This window comes from Mastigoproctus giganteus, chromosome 11 (genome assembly GCF_048544385.1).
Source record: "Mastigoproctus giganteus isolate SK-2022 chromosome 11, ASM4854438v1, whole genome shotgun sequence".
NCBI lineage: Eukaryota > Metazoa > Arthropoda > Arachnida > Uropygi > Thelyphonidae > Mastigoproctus > Mastigoproctus giganteus.
Window position 1 is genome coordinate 14,562,606 of NC_143585.1, and position 18,268 is coordinate 14,580,873.

An 18,268-nucleotide genomic window follows, 5' to 3' on the forward strand; every position below is an offset into this window, starting at 1 on the left:
ACGATCGAAAGCCTTTGAGATGTCAAGAGCAACTGCTTGTGCTTCACCAAACTTACCATTGAATTTGTCCATAAATGAGTAACATAAGCCAGAATATCACCAGTGAAACCACACTGACGGAATCCATAATGGCGATCGTTGATCAAATGGAAGGTTTCTAGGTAGTTTAAGAGTTGGCGGTTAACTGATTTCTCCATTACTTTAGAAAGAGTAGAAGTAATTGCAATGGGATGATAATTGGATGGGAGGGATTTGTCACCCTTTTTTAGGAACTGGCTGGATATGAGCAAATTTCTAAGCAGAAGGAAAAATACCTTTGGAACAAGAAAGTGAAAAAATGTGGCAAAGAAAAGCAGTAAGTTCAGGGGTAGGGGTGTTGAGAACAAGTGGAGAAATACCATCAGGACTTAGAGCTTTCTTAGCATCAAGATTCATCAAATTCCTTCTGACATCCTTTTGGCATAAGAACATAGGAGGCACTGAATGGAGCATGTTGGGAATAGTGGGAGGTGTTTTACCAAGATCATTAATACATGAGTTGAAAGAAAAATGGGATGCTAGCAGATCAGCTTTATCCTTGGCCGAAGTGACAACAGAACCATCTGGTTTTCACAGAGGTGGGAGCAGAGATGGGCAAAAGTTGCAGCCAACTTAGCACATTTATTGGAAAACCCAAGGATTGGATAAAGGACGATATTTTAAAGTGGAATGTAGGATAAAGGATTCCATTCCTACAAGAATAATTTCACTGACAAAATCTGAGCAAACATTGACATCAGAAATTTTGAAACAGTAGTCCAACCAAGGAAAAGAAGAAAAGAAATCTTGCAGGTCATCCCATTTTGCTTTCTTGTAATGCCAAATAACACGAGGTTGGGAATAGCTATGAAATAAAGGCTCCACTGGAGAAGAGACAATCACCAAGTTGTGATCTGAGGTGCCTAAAGGACCACTCACTTTGACAGTGTACTTAGAAGGGTTGTTTGTGAGAAATAGATCAAGCATGTTGGCTATATGGTTAGGATTGTCTGGTATTCTTGTAGGTAAATGAGCAATCTGTGCAAGGTCATTAGTAATTGCAAAAGACTCAGCATCTCGACCAGATGGGTCAGTATGACTAGAAAACGGAAGACAGCTGGAGTTGTGAACATAAAAATCACCAAGGAAAATTACCACACATTAGGAAAGTTGGACTGGAGAAAGTCAAGTTGCAAAGAGAGGAAGTCGAAGAGCTCCAAGTGATTAATGGAGTTGGGAAAATGGTAGAGGCAACAGATGAATTTGACAGAATGAGGTAGAGAGATTTTAAGTCAGAGAAGATCGAAAAGAGGAGATTCCAAATTACCAATTGTCTGACAGGGAATATTGGAATGGACATATGCACAAGTACCACTTTTGAGGCAACAGGAATAATTTGGGCAACTGAGATGAGGAGTAGTTGAATCAACCGATAACTGAGATTCTGTCAGAAAAAAGTACGTGGAGTTTGGCAGACTGCAAGTGGAAATGGACATCACTGAGATTAGAATTGGGACCACGTATATTTGTGAAATAAACTAGGAAGTGTTCGAGAGGTTTAGATCTTTTTGCAGATAAGCTTACTCTATTAGTTTGACAATTCGTGATGTATTCAATAGTAAGAAAAAGTGGGGGGAACATGGTGTAGGAAGTAATGAAATTTTTGGATATGGCTTGTTTGTTATTTGGTTTTTAGGAGCATTAGCAACTAAGGCCATATTGCTCCGGGGATATGCGGTGGTCATTCCCTGACCTTTCCACATCCTCTGTATTTGGTGGTCACAGGATCGAACCCCGGTCTAATCAAGAAGTGTGTGCTATGCACTGCTGCTCCTGCCCACCTGGCTACGGAGGCACCTTGGATGTGGCATACACATGGTAAGAATATGCCTAGATCCTTGACATAATGTGGCCTAGGCAATGCTCCCTGCATACACACTACTTGGACTCCCTCCAGTCACTGGCTGCCAGAGCAGAGGTGGCAAGATTATACACTAGCTGATCCGAAAGCTTCTAAACAGTTACCAATAGGTTTGGTCCAGTGTACTACTAGTGCCTGGCCTGCGAACACCGTTTTAGAGCTGTACCCTCAAAATGTAAGGAAGATTGGATCTCGCCATGATGTCCATCATAACCTCAAAAGTCATCAGTCATACTGCATGATGGAAGTGATGGAAGAGATTAGCATTAGCATTAGTAGAGGCATTTGATGCAAGAAAGCAAGCTTATGCAGCATCAGCCAAAAAAAAAAAAAAAAAAAACCCACTTCCACTTCACCCCTCTGTTCGTTCAAAATACCTGTCCAGCTGAGCCTTAAACTTATTTAGGCTATCAACCTCCACCACAAGGGATGGAAGTCTGTTCCACCAACCAACCACCCGCTGGCTAAAGGCAAATTTCCGCACGTCTATCCTACATCTGTCTTTCCTCAATCTGAATTTATGCCCTCTCAGGTGATTTTTCCGAGCTAGAGGAAGAATCCCATCAGCATTGAGCATGCTTAAACCATTCAAGGCTTTATACACCTCTATCAGATCACCTCGCTGGTGCCTAGTCTCCAGACACTGTAATTTGCAAAACTTAAGCCTTTCTTCGTAAGAGCACCCCTTTGTTCCATTCACTAATCTTGTTGCCCTTCTCTGTACTCGTTCCAGCAGCTCTACATCCTTCTTGAAATGAGGCCTCCAGACCTGTATACAGTACTCTAGGTGTGGCCTGACCATCGCCTTATACAATGGAATAATCACCTCCTTATCCCTGCTGGAAAAATTCCTGTATATCATTGACAATACTCCATGAGCTACTCTTGCAGCCCGTCTGCACTGCTCAGAGAACTTCATATCTGCCTGCACAACCACCCCCAAGTCCCTTTCATTCTCTACCACTGTCAGTGTAGTACCACAGAGTTGATACGTTGCTCTGGGGTTGCTGTTTCCCATGTGTAGTACTTTACATTTATCAATGTTAAACTTCATTTGCCACCTCTCAGCCCATCTGCTCAACCTTTCCAGATCCTGTTGCAGCAGCATAGTGTCAGTAGTGTCCTTGACAACCCTGCCAACCTTTGTATCGTCTGCAAACTAGCACATTAAGCCCGATATACCATCAGCAATATCATTTATAAATACAGAAAACAATAATGGACCCAACACTGAGCCCTGAGGGACTCCACTAAGTCCCTCAGGGCTCAGTGTTGGGTCCAGATGGAGAAGGTTTGACCGGAACTTAGCTGTGGAGACTAAACATGGGTTCCACCACTTCAATCCTCCATTAAGCAAAGTGGTGGTATTGCACCGGTTGATGAGAGTCATCTACTACCTAGTATTGCCTGGTAACACAGAGGAGCGACATTCCTCCATGTGGTGTCGGCGCCACACCTCAACCCTTGCTTACATTGGTTCACACCTGGGTGGTTACCCACAGTGTGCTAATACATGGGAGTTATACCCAGGATTACTAATGGTCCCACCATTGTAAAACTGCAAGCAGAGGATTTGGCTGTCACAGACCGTCCGGACTTCACCGAAATTGGGTCCACTTGACTTGAGTGCCACACAAACATCAGTTGCATCAGCGTTTTAGACTCATGTAGCAGGTACAGCTTGTCTGGCATATCTGAGACAATGTCTGTGACAACCTCAAGGACCATTTTTTCTACCACCCTAAGTGCAGTACCACACATTGGTACTGTTCCTCTGGGGGTTAAAATAAAATAAATAAATTTTCTGTTTATACTCCGGGACGACTAAACGGTCAGAGGAGTTCGCATGATAGATTGAATACAAGAAACAGCACCATATTTAGCAGTCACGGGCTTGAACCCCGGTCACTCAAGGCACGTGTACTTAGATACCCGCGTGCCTGACCACTAGGCTACAGTTACTTCTACCTATATGCAGTACTTTGCATTTGTCAATGCTAAACTTCAGTCGCCACTTCTCAGCCCATCTGCCAAAATTGTCTAGATCTTGTTGCAGCAGCATAAGTTTGATGAAATAGGTACAGTGCAATAGGTACAGTGCCTTGTATCTCAAAGTAAGCAAAGTTTGCAACTTTGAACAAAGTTTTAATTAGTATGACCGAGATAAAAGATTGGCTTTGGCAAATAGTTTCAGGCCATGAGGATTACAAACCCATATATCACTGACAATATTTTGTGGACTGATCAAGCCACATTCAAAATAAATGGAACTGTTAATTGCCATAACTGTATTTATTACTCTCTTAACAATTCATATTTATTCTTTAAAAAGGATTTAAATGTTCCTGGCTTGACAGTCTGGGCAAGAGGTGTTCTTGGCCCTTTCTTCTTTGAAGGAACTGTGACAACAGAATGCTAGCAACCTGAGACTGCTAAAAGGCTAAAATCATTCCCCAGAATTAGTAATAAGCACAGGTCTCTGCTTGAGCTGCAATAGTCAATAGTTAGAGAATTTGAGAACATCTCTCAGGAATTGCCTTGCTGCATGCCACTCTGTGCCCAAATTGACTATAATTCTATAAAGACCAAAATGGCAGCCATATTGAACAGATGTTGTAAAAATTTTGTTTAAGTTTATGTATGCCCTTTCTATTGTGTTAGCATTAATTAAAATATATATATATTTAAAATAGTGTTGTTATTTAGAATTAAACATGTTTCCTTACTTATGAACTAACCACCACCCTGTATATATATATATATATATATATTTTTTTTTTTTTTTCTCTTTTTAAAGTTTTTTAAAACTATTTACACATATAATAATCAGAAATATAAGCACATGCACATGTTTTAAATTTTGTGCATTTAACAGTTTTTAAAATGGAAAGGCTAAACAGTATCATCTTTATGTTCTATGTGTGGGTTTTTTTTTTTTTTAAATTTTCAGCAGAATTAATGATATTTTTTGGTTTTTTAAAAATAAAAGGTGTAGAACATAGTATTTTTTAATTTAACATTTTATTAAAAACTAAAAATTACATATGATAATTATTGCAATCTTAAGAAAAGATGAAATACTGGTGTACTCTGAGCAGCATTCAAAAAAGCCATAAATTTCTTCCAGAAATTAAAAAGAAAGCTTTCCGCTGTTGGGTGTATCACCACTGGCTTTATTACAACTGAGAATACCACCACTTCAAGGTTAATTAATTTATAAGAAAATATTTTTGAAAAGTTGCCTACATTCAAAGATATTTTGGAATATGTGCTAGTAAATGCTTAGAGTTGGTATATTATAAGTTTAACATTCTATATATACAACACATATGCAAGATTACTTTTACTCTCACCAAGCAGTATGGTGGTCTCTGAAATCAACTTGTACCGTACATTGTAATTTTGTATCAAGAGGTTTAGTTATTCTAATTACAGGCTTCTGCTTGATCTACAATATTTTGTCTTTTGGTCAGAGATTCTTGCACTTCTTATACTAAATTGATGGGAGTTTGATTCCTGTCATCAACTCCATCAGAGATGCCTGGTTTTCAGACTCTAGGTTAGGCTTGATAATGGACCCTTCTGTAATATCACTGTGTGTAATGGTGCCTCTGTAGCCAGGTGGGCAGGAGCAGCAGTGCGTAGCACACGCTTCTTGATTAGACCGGGGTTCGAGCCCGTGACCACCAAATACAGAAAGGTCAGGAAATAACCACTGCATATCCCTGGAGCAATATGGCCTTAGTTGCTAATGCTCCTAAAAACCAAATAACAACAATTGTGTGTAATGAACTGCTGAAATGTATGTAACTTACGAAATTAAGGATGGTAGCATCCTTAATTCATTGCCTTTTGACTACACTTTCACCAAATAGGACCCCCAAGGTCAGTAGTTGCTACACAATTCCAGGAATTTCTCAATGTGTAACCTCTAGCATATTGGATGTCATATTTATGACAAATCAATAAGTATTGGTTGCATAACCAACAATTACATAGAAAATAGCAGTTCTCTCAGATCTGCATAAAGTGACATGAACATTAAGGAAGCAAAATGTACTTTAATTGCAATCCTATCTTCTTCTTCAGGTTCCATGCTCAATTTGAATGTTGGAGACCAATATTTTCCAGCCAACTCTCTCTCTCTTGCTTTGTGAAATAGTTCTTGTGTCCTAAGACCCCCTTGTCCATTCTTTGATGTTATCAAGCCACTTTTTTCTCTATCTTCCTTTTGCTCTTTTGCCTTTAATCTTCCCTTGCAGGATTAGTCTTTATAGGTCATACTGTGGGCCTCTTATAATATGCCCGAGGTAGGCAGTCTTTCTCTCTTTGCAATTGTAGTTAGTAGAGTCCTTGTAGTCCATGCCCTCTTAAGGACCCGCTCATTGGTGACCCAATCTGTCCATGGAATTTTGAGAATTCTTCTGAGAGTCCACACCTCAGATTCCTGTCTTCCAGTTTCCTGATTTCTGCCTTTCCCAGGTCTCACATCCATATAGGAAAATGCTCCATGCATAGCATTTGGCCATTTGGTATCTTTTCTGGAAATACAGTTTTGTGTCACAGAGGAAGTTCTTAAAGTTCTTAAATACCTCTTTAGCCATACCAATTCTGCTTCTAATTTCTGTGTCTTGGTCATTATTATTTGTAAAGATCCTCCCTAGATATTTAAAGCTACTCACTTGTTCAATGGGGGAGTTGCCACAGTGTATTTTAATTCCAAGCAAGGTGTTTTTGCTTATGACCATAGTTTTGGTCTTTTTGGCATTAATTGTTAAGCGTATCTGCTCACTTGCTGTTGCCACTTTTTTGAGGAGTGTTTTCCTCTGATGTTGCAATGAGGGCAGTATTGTCTGCATATTGCAGGTTACTGAGAACAGAATTATCAACAGTAATTCCATTTTCAGAATCTTGTATTAGATCTATAATGGTTTCAGCATAGGAGACAACACACATCCTTGCCTCACTCCTTTCTGGATTTGCCACTTGCTCAAGTAGCTGAGTGGTCAGGAGCGAGAGTGCATAGCACGCATTCCTTGAGTGGACCGGGGTTCAAGCCCGTGACTACTAAATATGATAAATATTTGTACTGACAATTTATTGTAAACTCTACTGACTTGGCTGTCATGCGGAGTATAAACAGAAAACTTAATTTTAAATTAATTTTAACTGTAGTATCCTTAATTCCTTGGGATTAATGTTTAAATTATTCAAGAGTTGAAAGAGGATATCGTGTTTCAAGCAATCAAATGCTTTATTAAATGAAGCAGACAAATGAAGTTCTGCTGGTGTTCAATTGCTCTTTCTGCCAGTATATTCAGAGCAAATATTGCTTCTCTATTGCCAACCACCTTTTTAAAACCCATCTGGTTTTTTCAAATTTGATCTTGAATCTCGCCTTCAATGTTGAGTAGAATCATCTTCAAGAGGACTTTCATGGAGTGGCTTATGAGGCTTATTGTGCAGTGGTCTGCACATTTTACTGCTATTGTCTTTTTTTGGTATGGGAATAAAGATGGATCTAAGAAAGTCAAGGGGTAGTTTTCTTCCATTTGGGGTATTATTGAAAATATTGAGGAGCTGTTGTTTTTCTTTTGTTCTGAGGTATTTGAGCATTTCTGCTGGGATGTTATCAATGCCAGTTGCTTTGTTATTGTTCATTGACTTAATTGCTTGCTCCAGTTCTTCCATCAGAAAGTCTTGTTGTTTGTCTTCTGTTTGGGTGTTGTCATTTTCTGGTTGTCTTTCATCCTCACAGTACAGTTCCCGCAGATATTCTTGCCATCTATCCTTTTTCTGTTGCTTGTCCACAATTTCCCTGTTGTTTTTATCCAGAATGTGGCCTCTTGCACAGTCTTTCCTGATGTTGCATAGCTCCTTCTCTTCTTTGTGAACTAGATGTTCCTTATGCTCATTTTGCAGATATTCAATCCTTTTACATTTCCCCTCCATCCATGTCTGCTTTGTCTTCCTTATTTCCACTTTAATCAAACTGTCATACATCTTATATTTTTCTACATCTTTGTTCTTAAAGTTTTTCCTGCGTTCCATTAGATCTAGTATCTCGCTTGTCATCCATTGCTGTTGGCTTTCCTTTGGGCCAGTCCAAAAATTGCATTTGCAGCATCTGCCATTATCTTTTTGAACAAGGTCCACTCAGATTCTGGATCTCTATCTAGTAGATTGAAATTACTAACCTCCATTTGCTCTTCGGTTGTACTTGTAAAATGTCTCCCATATACTGGCTAAGTTTTTCTTTGTCTCAGCCTTTCTTTAGTTCCTTACTCTTGATTTTCATTAATTTTATAACCAGCTTCTAAAGTTTTGACGCTTTTAATTATGTATTGGAATCTTTGGTTGGTAATGATGTAGCCGATCTGATTTTGATTAATCTTTGATTCGGCATCATTGGGGCCTTCCATGTGTATAATCTTTATGGTGGTAGCTTGAACCAGGTGTTTGTAATGACCATTTCATGCTCTTGACAGAAGTCAACCAGTGTATCTCCCCTTTCATTTCTTGATTCCAGTCTGAAAAGGCCACCAGTGTTGCCAACCCTGCCTGTTCTCACTTTGGCACTGAAATCTCCCATAACTACATTGATTCCAAAAGAAAAGGAATCAAAGTAAATCCTAAACTGTTTAGGATTTACTTTGGGTCTTCTAGGAAACCTTAGTATTCTTCATCAGTGTATGATGATGTTGGTGCATAAACCTATATGATGTTAAGCAGAACTGGAAGAGCATTAAACTGGACTAATACTATGCTGTCTGAATACCTTTAAACCTCTGAAAAACTAATACTATCCTGTCTGCAATCCTATAAAATCTGCAAATAATTTCAAAACTGCAGCCTTATAAAGGCTGTGCAAACAATCCCATATTTCTTATTTTATTGAATAACAGAAATTGTAACAAATAAGTAAATATTTAATGAGGACACTTATAAATCATTTTTATATTAAATAAGTTTTACAAAAAAAAGTGATTATTTTACAATTCAGAAATATCAAAAAGCAATCCAATACTTATATCAATAACTGCATATCTTTCACTAAAAATGAAATGGGGCCCTTTTTACATGGATATTGCTTATACAGTAAACTTTGTATGTTAACTTAAACTGCTCTTACATATTACAGTTATGTGGCTGACTAAAAAGCACTTATGTGAGCCAGTCACATAAATACTGTGACCCCCCCAACCCCACAATAAGGGCACTTATGGATGTAAATAAATTCAGTTATTAGTGCTTGATATTCATTGAAATGTGCTTCTCCAAAGATGCTCAACCACTAGGTATACCTCTCTAAAACCCAGAAAATTTTAAAATCCAGCACCTCACAATCCTCAAAGTCATCAGATTTTAATGAGTTTACTATGTACATTAAGAACACAGCATTATAAATATGAATTTCAACCAAATAAATAAGCACTTTATTAAAGTTCACCTTGTAAATTGTTGATCTATTGCAGTTGCATCACCACTAATGCTGCTGAGGCTAATAGCATTCCTAACACCAGTTTCTGTTTGAATCATTCCATGCAATGCCATTTCATGAAGAGTTTGATGAAGTTTTAATTCACTTTTCTTGTATATTTCGTTATCCTAGAGAAAATTGAATAAACATATTTTTATCCTAAAGGAAATCTTAAAAGGAATGGCATTACATAAACAATCAAATCAATTGTAGATGGAAAAAAGATCCTTAACTCTACATAATTTGAAATATTAGAACGGTTTACAGTGGGGCGACTCCATACTAGTTACGGAACTATTCTTAGTAGCTCCAGAAATGCCTCAAGCATTTTCTGAAATTGCTTTGGGTCATCCTAATGGTATTAACTTCCTTCCAAACAAGGAAAAATAAAAAAAAATAAAATAAAATAAAAATCAGTTTTAGCTTGAAACAGAATAGGAGTACAGCTATTCAGTTTAGGAAGGTGAGGTGTTCAAATACAACAGATGCTAACTGGATATTAACTTTGAGAGATAAAAGATTGAATTTCAAAACGTTTGGGCATTTTATAATCAGGGCTTTGCAAATTGGTTCAAAATCTTGTCGTCACTGCCAAAAAGTGAGGTGCTGGAAAAGCCACTTGCAGAAAACTTGAGTCCCTCAATGAGATGAAATTAAGTTCATTTTGCTTGTTGGCATAAATTCATATAATGCCAATATCCCAAAGCATCTGATATCAATCAACCTCATGCTATGATATTGGATGGTCTAATTATAATTAAAATCTCTGAAGATTAAAAGCTTTTAAGTTTTGTTGCATATGTGAAATTAATTACAAATAATAGATTAATTATTACTAGGGTATCAAAATAACAACAACAAAAAAAAAAAAAAAAAATTCATGAATACTTTACAGCCTTCAAACTTCGTATATTTATTTTTTCTTCTGTTCAATTAAAAAGGATAAAATTTGCTCTGTTGATGTTAATAAAAAATAAAGTATGAAATGCTTTCACATAACTAATTTTCATTTCAATCAATTGCTTGGCACTGTTCTAAGAGTCTGTCATTCCATGAGGAAAGTCATACCAATTGAGATACAGACTGCAGCCACAAAGAAAGTATAACAACAATCGTTATTTACAGCTTAACATTCCTTTTATCAAATATTCATATTAAAATTATCGTATATTATTTGAAAATTATTCTATTACTATACAATAAGTTATATACAGATAACCCTTGTATAACACGGTAGTTAGGTTCCTATAAAATGTCGTGTTGTGCGAAACCGTGTTATACGGGACTAAGAAAAAGTACAAAGGGGGTTGGGTGACGTTCCAAAAGCTAACAAAAATAGACTATATAGTTAACAAAATGTTAACAACCTAACAAAACTACATCATTCTAGATTCGTGTATCTACTGCTCTCTTTAAAAAATCAGTAATGTGGTTTTGTTTGCTTTTGCTTGATAAATCTGAATTTCATCGGGTGGAACTAAGCATTTTTAAAACTCCCTTTTCAACTTTAGGCTCCCTTCATTCAAGAATCTGCATTCAAAAAATAAGATTCTAATTTCTCAGCTAACATATGCTTTTTAGTATAAAATTTGGAAGTTTAAAATTTATCTGCGCTATCATCGTTTGATTTTACCCCCGATGCAATTTCCACCAAATCCGCTTCGCCAGCATCTTTTTCTATCAGTAATTTTCCAATATCTTCACTAATCATATCTTTTTTATTTTTTTTTTAGGAGCATCGGCGACTAAGGCCATATTACACGTGTCCTGAGGTCGATTTTCTGTTTTGATGAACGAAAAAAAATTGAGTTTCCGGGAGGGGAAAAACCATGCTACCCGAACCCGATTAACTCAGCTACGTTGTGAAAAATACCTATAAAATTTCTCAAACCTTCCCCCCCCCCGTTATCAACAGGATTCGAACTCACGTCTTTTCCACCAAGTGTGAGGAGGAGGGCAATTCTACCCATGAGGGCTTCAGTAGTCACATAATCAAAACTTCCTCCTACCAACTTAGCAAGTTCTACTATTGCACCGATTCCGTTTTCTGCCGGTTCGACCATACTTCCTGAATGAACTGACTCTGGTCATACATTTTTCCACATGCATTTAACATTGACGGTTTTACTTCTTTCAGCGATAAAGCTATGATTCTGATACAGTCCACAATTGAGAAATGTTTCCATGGCTCCATCAATAGATTCGGAATCAATTTTTACCAAAATCCGTTGTAATGATTTTCTGATGTAATGAGTTTTAAAGGTGAATATAATGCCTTGATCTAATGGCTGAATGAAAGAAGTTATATTAACTTAGTACAACTGTGGTGGTAGATATAGGTGACTTAAATCTTTTGGATGGCCTGGCGTGCTGTCCAATAGTAATAAAACTGGAATCTAGATTTTTTTCCACAAGTTCAATAGCACAAAACATAACATAGGGATTTCCCAACAAAATAAAATACAGGGATTTCTCAATTTTTTTTTGACTAGAGAGTCAACAGTGGGGATTCAAAAAGAATGGAAATGTTGAAAAATTACATTCAACGTAATAGCAGGGTTTTCCCAGCACAAAAGTTCAAAAATACCCTGTTATGAGAGGTTTGACGAAATTCTCTAACTGTGTTATATAAGTACCGTGTTATGTGAGGATTGCTGCAATTTATCAATTGTGTTGTAGAAGTACCGAGTTATATGGGGGTTGCCTGATATGCAGTAGAACACTGATTATCTGAATTGATTTGTGACAAAGGTGGAAGGATAATCAAAAATTCGGATAACTGGATTAAGGAATAAAACACTTTTACATGAAAAAACAATTTAATTATTACACACTTTAAAGACATGATTGAATATTACAATGTACTATTATACAGTATTAATAATAATAAAAAACTTTAAAACAGTTGAAACATGAAAAATGTACAGTAATTATAAATTAACATTTCCAACAATTATGTTAATTTAGCAGATGAAAATAGTTTCCTAGCTGCTAAGACTATAGCATTTCAGTGTAAGTTGTGGAGCATTGCATTCATTCTGCTTTTCATACCAAAACACAACACTAAACACTGACATGTGACTACAATGGCAGTGAACGTACTAGAATGGACTGGAATAAGGGCTGACCCAGAGAGTGGAGGGAGTGTGATTTAAGTCAAAGACTGAGCCAGCATTCCTTGGTTGAAATGATTCGGTTAATTGACAATTCAGAAACTGATCCGAAGATAATCGGCATCCTACCGTATATATATATATATATATATATAGCCATTTATTGCTAACCAAAAAACAGGTAGAGGCAATACACAAGTACAGGTAAGCTACAGGGATTTACAAAGAATAAAAACAGGCAATTAAAGTTTTAATAAAGGAATAAGATAAAACAGTTAAAAAAGCTCAATTGAAACACTGGAGATAACAGTGTCTGGTGGTAAAGTTAGAAATTTTGTATCAATGCCTCTAAAATACTTTTTATGCAAACTCTGTCATGAAGTCAGACATGAGGATCAAGATCTAAAAGGGTGGCTAGCTTGACCGAGATATTAGCAAACATTAAACATGTCAAAGAATCAAATCTGTTTATTTGGGAAAGTTTGGACTGAAAGGATGAGGTCACTCTGGTAATCTTGGATAGAATTCTCTGCTGAAGAGGGTCCCCCATATTGAGGAGGTCACTTCATTCAGTGTTCAGAGATACAAAATACTAGATAGCTTTGTACAGCCAGTGAACAGCAACAGGCATAAGATTTCACTTTGCTATTACAAATGACGTTGAGAAGACACAATAGGAAGTCCAAAATAGACATTTAACATCCTGGTGGGAAAATATTCAGCTAGCATGGCAGGTTGATGAGCAGATTTTGAGATGGACCATGTCAGAGCATTGTTCATTTCATTTCATTTTAATTGATAGTATGAACCAGAGTTGTAATGCTCAATACGTTCTATGTTGATATCAATATTTGTAAAAGAATAAGAGAAGTTTACTTCAATATGATACATAGAACACTTCCATATGATACTCTCCAGAATCTGGAAAGTATCATATCATCATCATCAGCCATTTTCAATCCACTGAAGAATGAAGGCCTCTCCAGCAACTTTCCAGTTGCTTCTGTTTTGAGCACTGGCCATCCATTTACTACCCACAAACTCATGAATTTCATCTATCCATCTCCGCCTTTGTCTTCCAGGTTTTCTTCTAGCTCCTCTTGGGTACCATTCTGTTATTTTCTTAGTCCATCTGTCATCATGTCTTCGAGCTATGTGTTCTGCCCAAGACCATTTTAGTTCTTTAGTTTTGATAAGAATGTCCTTTACTTGAGTTTGCTGCCTAATCCATGTGTTTCTCTTCTTATCTAACAGTTTGATTCCCAGTATAATTCTTTCCATTCTTCGCTGTGTAGTTCTCAGCTTCTCTTCCATTCTTTTGGTGAGTGCCCAAGTTTCACTTCCATAAGTCATGATGGGGAGTATACATTGGTTCATTATTTTACGTTTCAGACAAACTGGGATATTGCTCCTCAGTATGTGACTATATTTCCTGAATGCTATCCATCCAAAATTTATTCTTCGCTTGACTTCCAGCCATTTTTTTTTTTTTTTTTTTTTTTTTATGTGAACACCAAACACGAGAGGTATTAGAACCTATAGTACTTAGTACCGTGCTTGGGTTTGAGGTTAAGAAGACGAAAGAAGATATTTGTTGACATTGGACTTGAACTTCTGTAGATTGTAATTTTCAGGAAATACGTATGAAGGAAGGTTGTTCCAGAAAACGGCAGTTGAATGAATAAATGAGGAAGATGAAAAGTTGGTTCTGTGGGTTTGAAGTTGGACAGTAAATGGATGTTGGCTGGTGGCGGCACGTGTTCGGACTGTTTTGAAAGAGAGAGCAGGATTTATAGAAGCCAATTCAGAAGAACAGTGCCCATGGAAGTATCTGTAGAAGAGGCATGCAGCAGAAACAGTGCATCTATGAGAAAGCGAGTGGAGAGACTCTGTTAGAGATGAATCATTAATTAACCTAACTGCCCTCTTCTGAATGGAATCAAGAAGCCGGAGAGAGGTTTTGGGGGCACCACCCCAGATATGGGAACAATATTCCATGGCAGGGCGAATTTGCGATTTATACAGAGTGAGCAGCTGTTTGGAAGAAACGTAACGCCGAGGGCGAAAGAGAAAACCAAGTTTTTTAGATGCATAGGAAGCAATATTTGTAATGTGCTTGTGCCAAGAGAGATTAGAAGTCAGGGTAATCCCCAAAAGAGATATATCATTTTGCCTAGAAATCGGAGTGTCACTAAAGATAAGCATAGGAGTAGAAGAATCCTTTTTGCGAGATATAAGACAAGACTGAGTTTTAGAAGGGTTGAAATCAACTAAGTTGTCTTTGCCCCACTGGAGAATTACCTGAAGATCGGCATTTAAGGAATTGGTAGCAGATTTTCGAGAAGTTGAAGCTGATTGAGCAGGACAAGGTTTCTCAAAATGGAAAGTTGAATGCAATGTGCTATCATCGGCAAAACTATGGATAGGATTTCCAGTCAATGGAAGGTCATTGATATACAAGAGGAAAAGAGTGGGGGAAAGAACTGAACCTTGGGGGACACCGGCATTAGTGGAGAAGTTAGAAAACAGAGAGCCATCTACCATCACCCTCAGTGAGTGATCAGAGAGAAAACTGGATAACCAATTACTAAAAACAGTTGGCAAACCATAAGATGGAAGCTTGTTTAGAAGACCTTTATGCCAAACATGATCAAAAGCCTTTGAGATGTCAAGAGCAACTACTTGTGTTTCACCAAACCTTTCCATTGAATTAGTCCATAAATGGGTAACATAAGCCAGAATATCTCCAGTGGATCGACACTGACGGAATCCATACTGGTGATCGTTGATCAGACGGAAGGTTTCTAGGTAGTTTAAGAGTTGGCGGTTAATTGATTTCTCCATTACTTTAGAAAGAGTAGAAGTAATTGCAATGGGACGATAATTGGATGGGAGGTATTTGTCACCCTTTTTAGGAACTGGCTGGATATGAGCAAATTTCCAAGCAGAAGGAAAAACACCTTTGGAATAAGCAAGTGTAAAAAGGCGGCAAAGAACAGGAGTAAGTTCAGGAGCACAGGTTTTGAGAACAAGTGGAGAAATACCATCAGGACCTGGAGCTCTCTTAGCATCAAGATTCATCAAAATCCTTCTGATATAATTTTGACGGAAGACCACAGGAGGCATTGAATGGAGCGTGTTGGGAATGGTGGGAGGTGTTTTACCAAGATCATTAATACATGAGCTGGAAGAAAAATGGGATGCTAGCAGGTCAGCTTTATCCTTGGCTGAAGTGGCAACAGAACCATCTGGTTTGGACAGAGGTGGGAGCAAAGATGGGCAAAAGTTGCGGCCAATAGCTTTGGCAAGAGACCAGAATGCTCGGCTACCATTAGGGCAAGAAGAAAGTTTTCTACTCTTAGCCTGTTCAAACTCTAGTTTGGACTGGTTAATAACTGCTTTACAACTGTTGCGAGCTTTGGTGTAGGCAGAAAATGAAACTGAAGAATTAGAAACAAGCCAATTACGATATGCAACATTCTTCTCTTGGACAGCCTTAGCACATTTATTGGAAAACCAAGGTTTAGATAAAGGACGAGATTTTAAAGTGGAGTGTGGGATAAAGGATTCCATTCCTGCAAGAATAATTTCACTGACACGATCTGAGCAAATGTTGACATCAGAAGTTTTGAAACAGTAATCCGACCAAGGAAAAGAAGTCTCGCAGGTCATCCCATTTTGCATTCTTGTAATGCCAAACAACACGAGGTTGGGAATAGCCATGAGATAAAGGCTCCATTGGAGAAGAGACAATCACCAAGTTGTGATCTGAAGTGCCTAAAGGACCTCTCACTTCGACCGTGTACTTAGAAGGGTTGTTTGTGAGAAAAAGATCTAGCGTATTGGCTGTATGATTAGGATTGTCCGGTATTCTTGTAAGTAAATGAACAATCTGTGCTAGGTCATTAGTAATTGCAAAAGCCTCAGCATCTCGACCTGCTGGGTCGGTGTGACTAGAAAACGGAAGCCAGCTGGAGTTGTGAACATTAAAATCACCAAGGAAAATTACTTCACGGTTAGGAAAGTTGGACTGGAGAAAGTCAAGTTGCAAAGAGAGGAAGTCAAAGAGCTCCAAGGATTAGTGGAATTGGGAGAATGGTAGAGACAACAGATGAATTTGACACAATGAGGTAGAGAGATTTTAAGCCAGAGAAGATCAAAGAGAGGAGATTCCAAATTGCCAAGTCTCTGACAGGGAATATCAGAACGGACATATGCACAAGTACCACCTTTGAGGCGAAAGGAATCATACAGCGAATAATTTGGGCATCTGAGATGAGCAGTAGATGAATCAACCGATAACTGAGATTCTGTCAGAAAAAGTACATGGGGTTTGGCAGTCTGCAAGTGGAAATGGACATCGTTGAGATTAGAATTGAGACCACGTATATTTGTGAAATGAATTAGGAAGTCCTTGGGAGGTTTAGATCTTTTCGCAGATAAGCTTGCTCTATTAGTTTGACAATTCATGGTGTATTCAATAGTAAGAAAAAGTAGGTGGGACATGCTGTATGAAGTAATGAAATTTTTGGATATGGCGTACATGTGGTAAGAATATACCCAGATCCCTGACATAACGTGGCCTCGACAATGCTCCCCGCATACACACTACTCGGACTCCCTCCAGTCACTATCTGGCAGAGTAGAGGCAGCAAGATTATACACTAGCTGATCCGGAAGCTTCCTAGAGAGTTACCAATAGGTTCAGTCCGGTGTACTAACTAGCGGCCGGCCTGCGAACACCGTTTTAGAGCTGTACCCTCGAAATGTAAGGAATATTGGATCTCGCCACGACGTTCATCATAACCTCAAAAGTCATCAATCATACTGCATGATGGAAGAGATAGGGAAAGGTTGACCGGAACTTAGCTCTAGAGACTAAACATGGGTTCCACCATTTCAAGCCTCCAATAAGCAGAGTGGTGGTATTTCACCGGTTGATGAGTCATCTACCACCTAGTACTGCCTGGTAACATAGAGGGGCGGCGTTCCTCCATGTGGTGTGGGCGCCACACCTCGACCCCTGCTTACGTTGGTTCACACCTGGGTGGTCACCCACCATATACTTGTGCATGGAGGTTATACCCAGGATTACTAACAGTCCCACCATCGTGAAGGTGCAAGCAGAGGATTTGGCTGTCACAGACCGTCCGGACTTCGCCGAAATTGGGTCCACTTGACTTGAGTGTCACCCGAATATCAGTTCCATCAGCGTTTTAGACTCCCAGATAGCAAGTACAGCTTGTCTGGCATATCTGAGAGAATGTCTGTGACAACCTCAAGGACCATTTATCATTATTACAGCTAATAACTTGTCCCAGATAAGTATATGACTCCACCTTTTCAATTACTGTTCCTTCAATCATTATTTCCCTTTCTGTGGCATACTTGTTCATCATTACTTCTGTTTTAGCCATATTCATCTTTAGTCCAAATTCCTTATTAACTCTACATAACTGATTAAGATCATATGTCTGACGATTACTGTGAAAGGTGGTGGGGGAAGTGTTATGGTGTGAGGAATGTTTTCTTGGCACACACTGGGCCCACTGATACCCATCTGAATGCCACATAGTATCTAAACATCATTGCTGACAAAGTGCATCCATTCATGTTGACAGTTTATCCTCAGTCAGATGGTTACTTCCAGCAGGATAATGTGCCAGTGCACAAAGCCTGAATCACTATGGAATGGTTCCAGGAACGTGACAATGACTTTTCTTTGCTGCAGTGGCC

General features: G+C 38.4%; 1 protein-coding gene across 2 annotated transcripts in view; it reads right to left on the bottom strand.

Annotated features, from left to right (window-relative positions):
- The window catches only part of LOC150077731 (TAF5-like RNA polymerase II p300/CBP-associated factor-associated factor 65 kDa subunit 5L), a 157,697-nt gene that overhangs the window by 126,502 nt on the left and 12,927 nt on the right, over positions 1-18,268 (bottom strand). For both annotated transcript variants that reach the window (XM_090384735.1, XM_090384734.1), the window contains exon 2: positions 9,390-9,547. In XM_090384735.1, the coding sequence (XP_090240861.1) occupies positions 9,390-9,547 (158 nt within the window). The remainder of the gene's footprint in view (positions 1-9,389; positions 9,548-18,268) is intronic.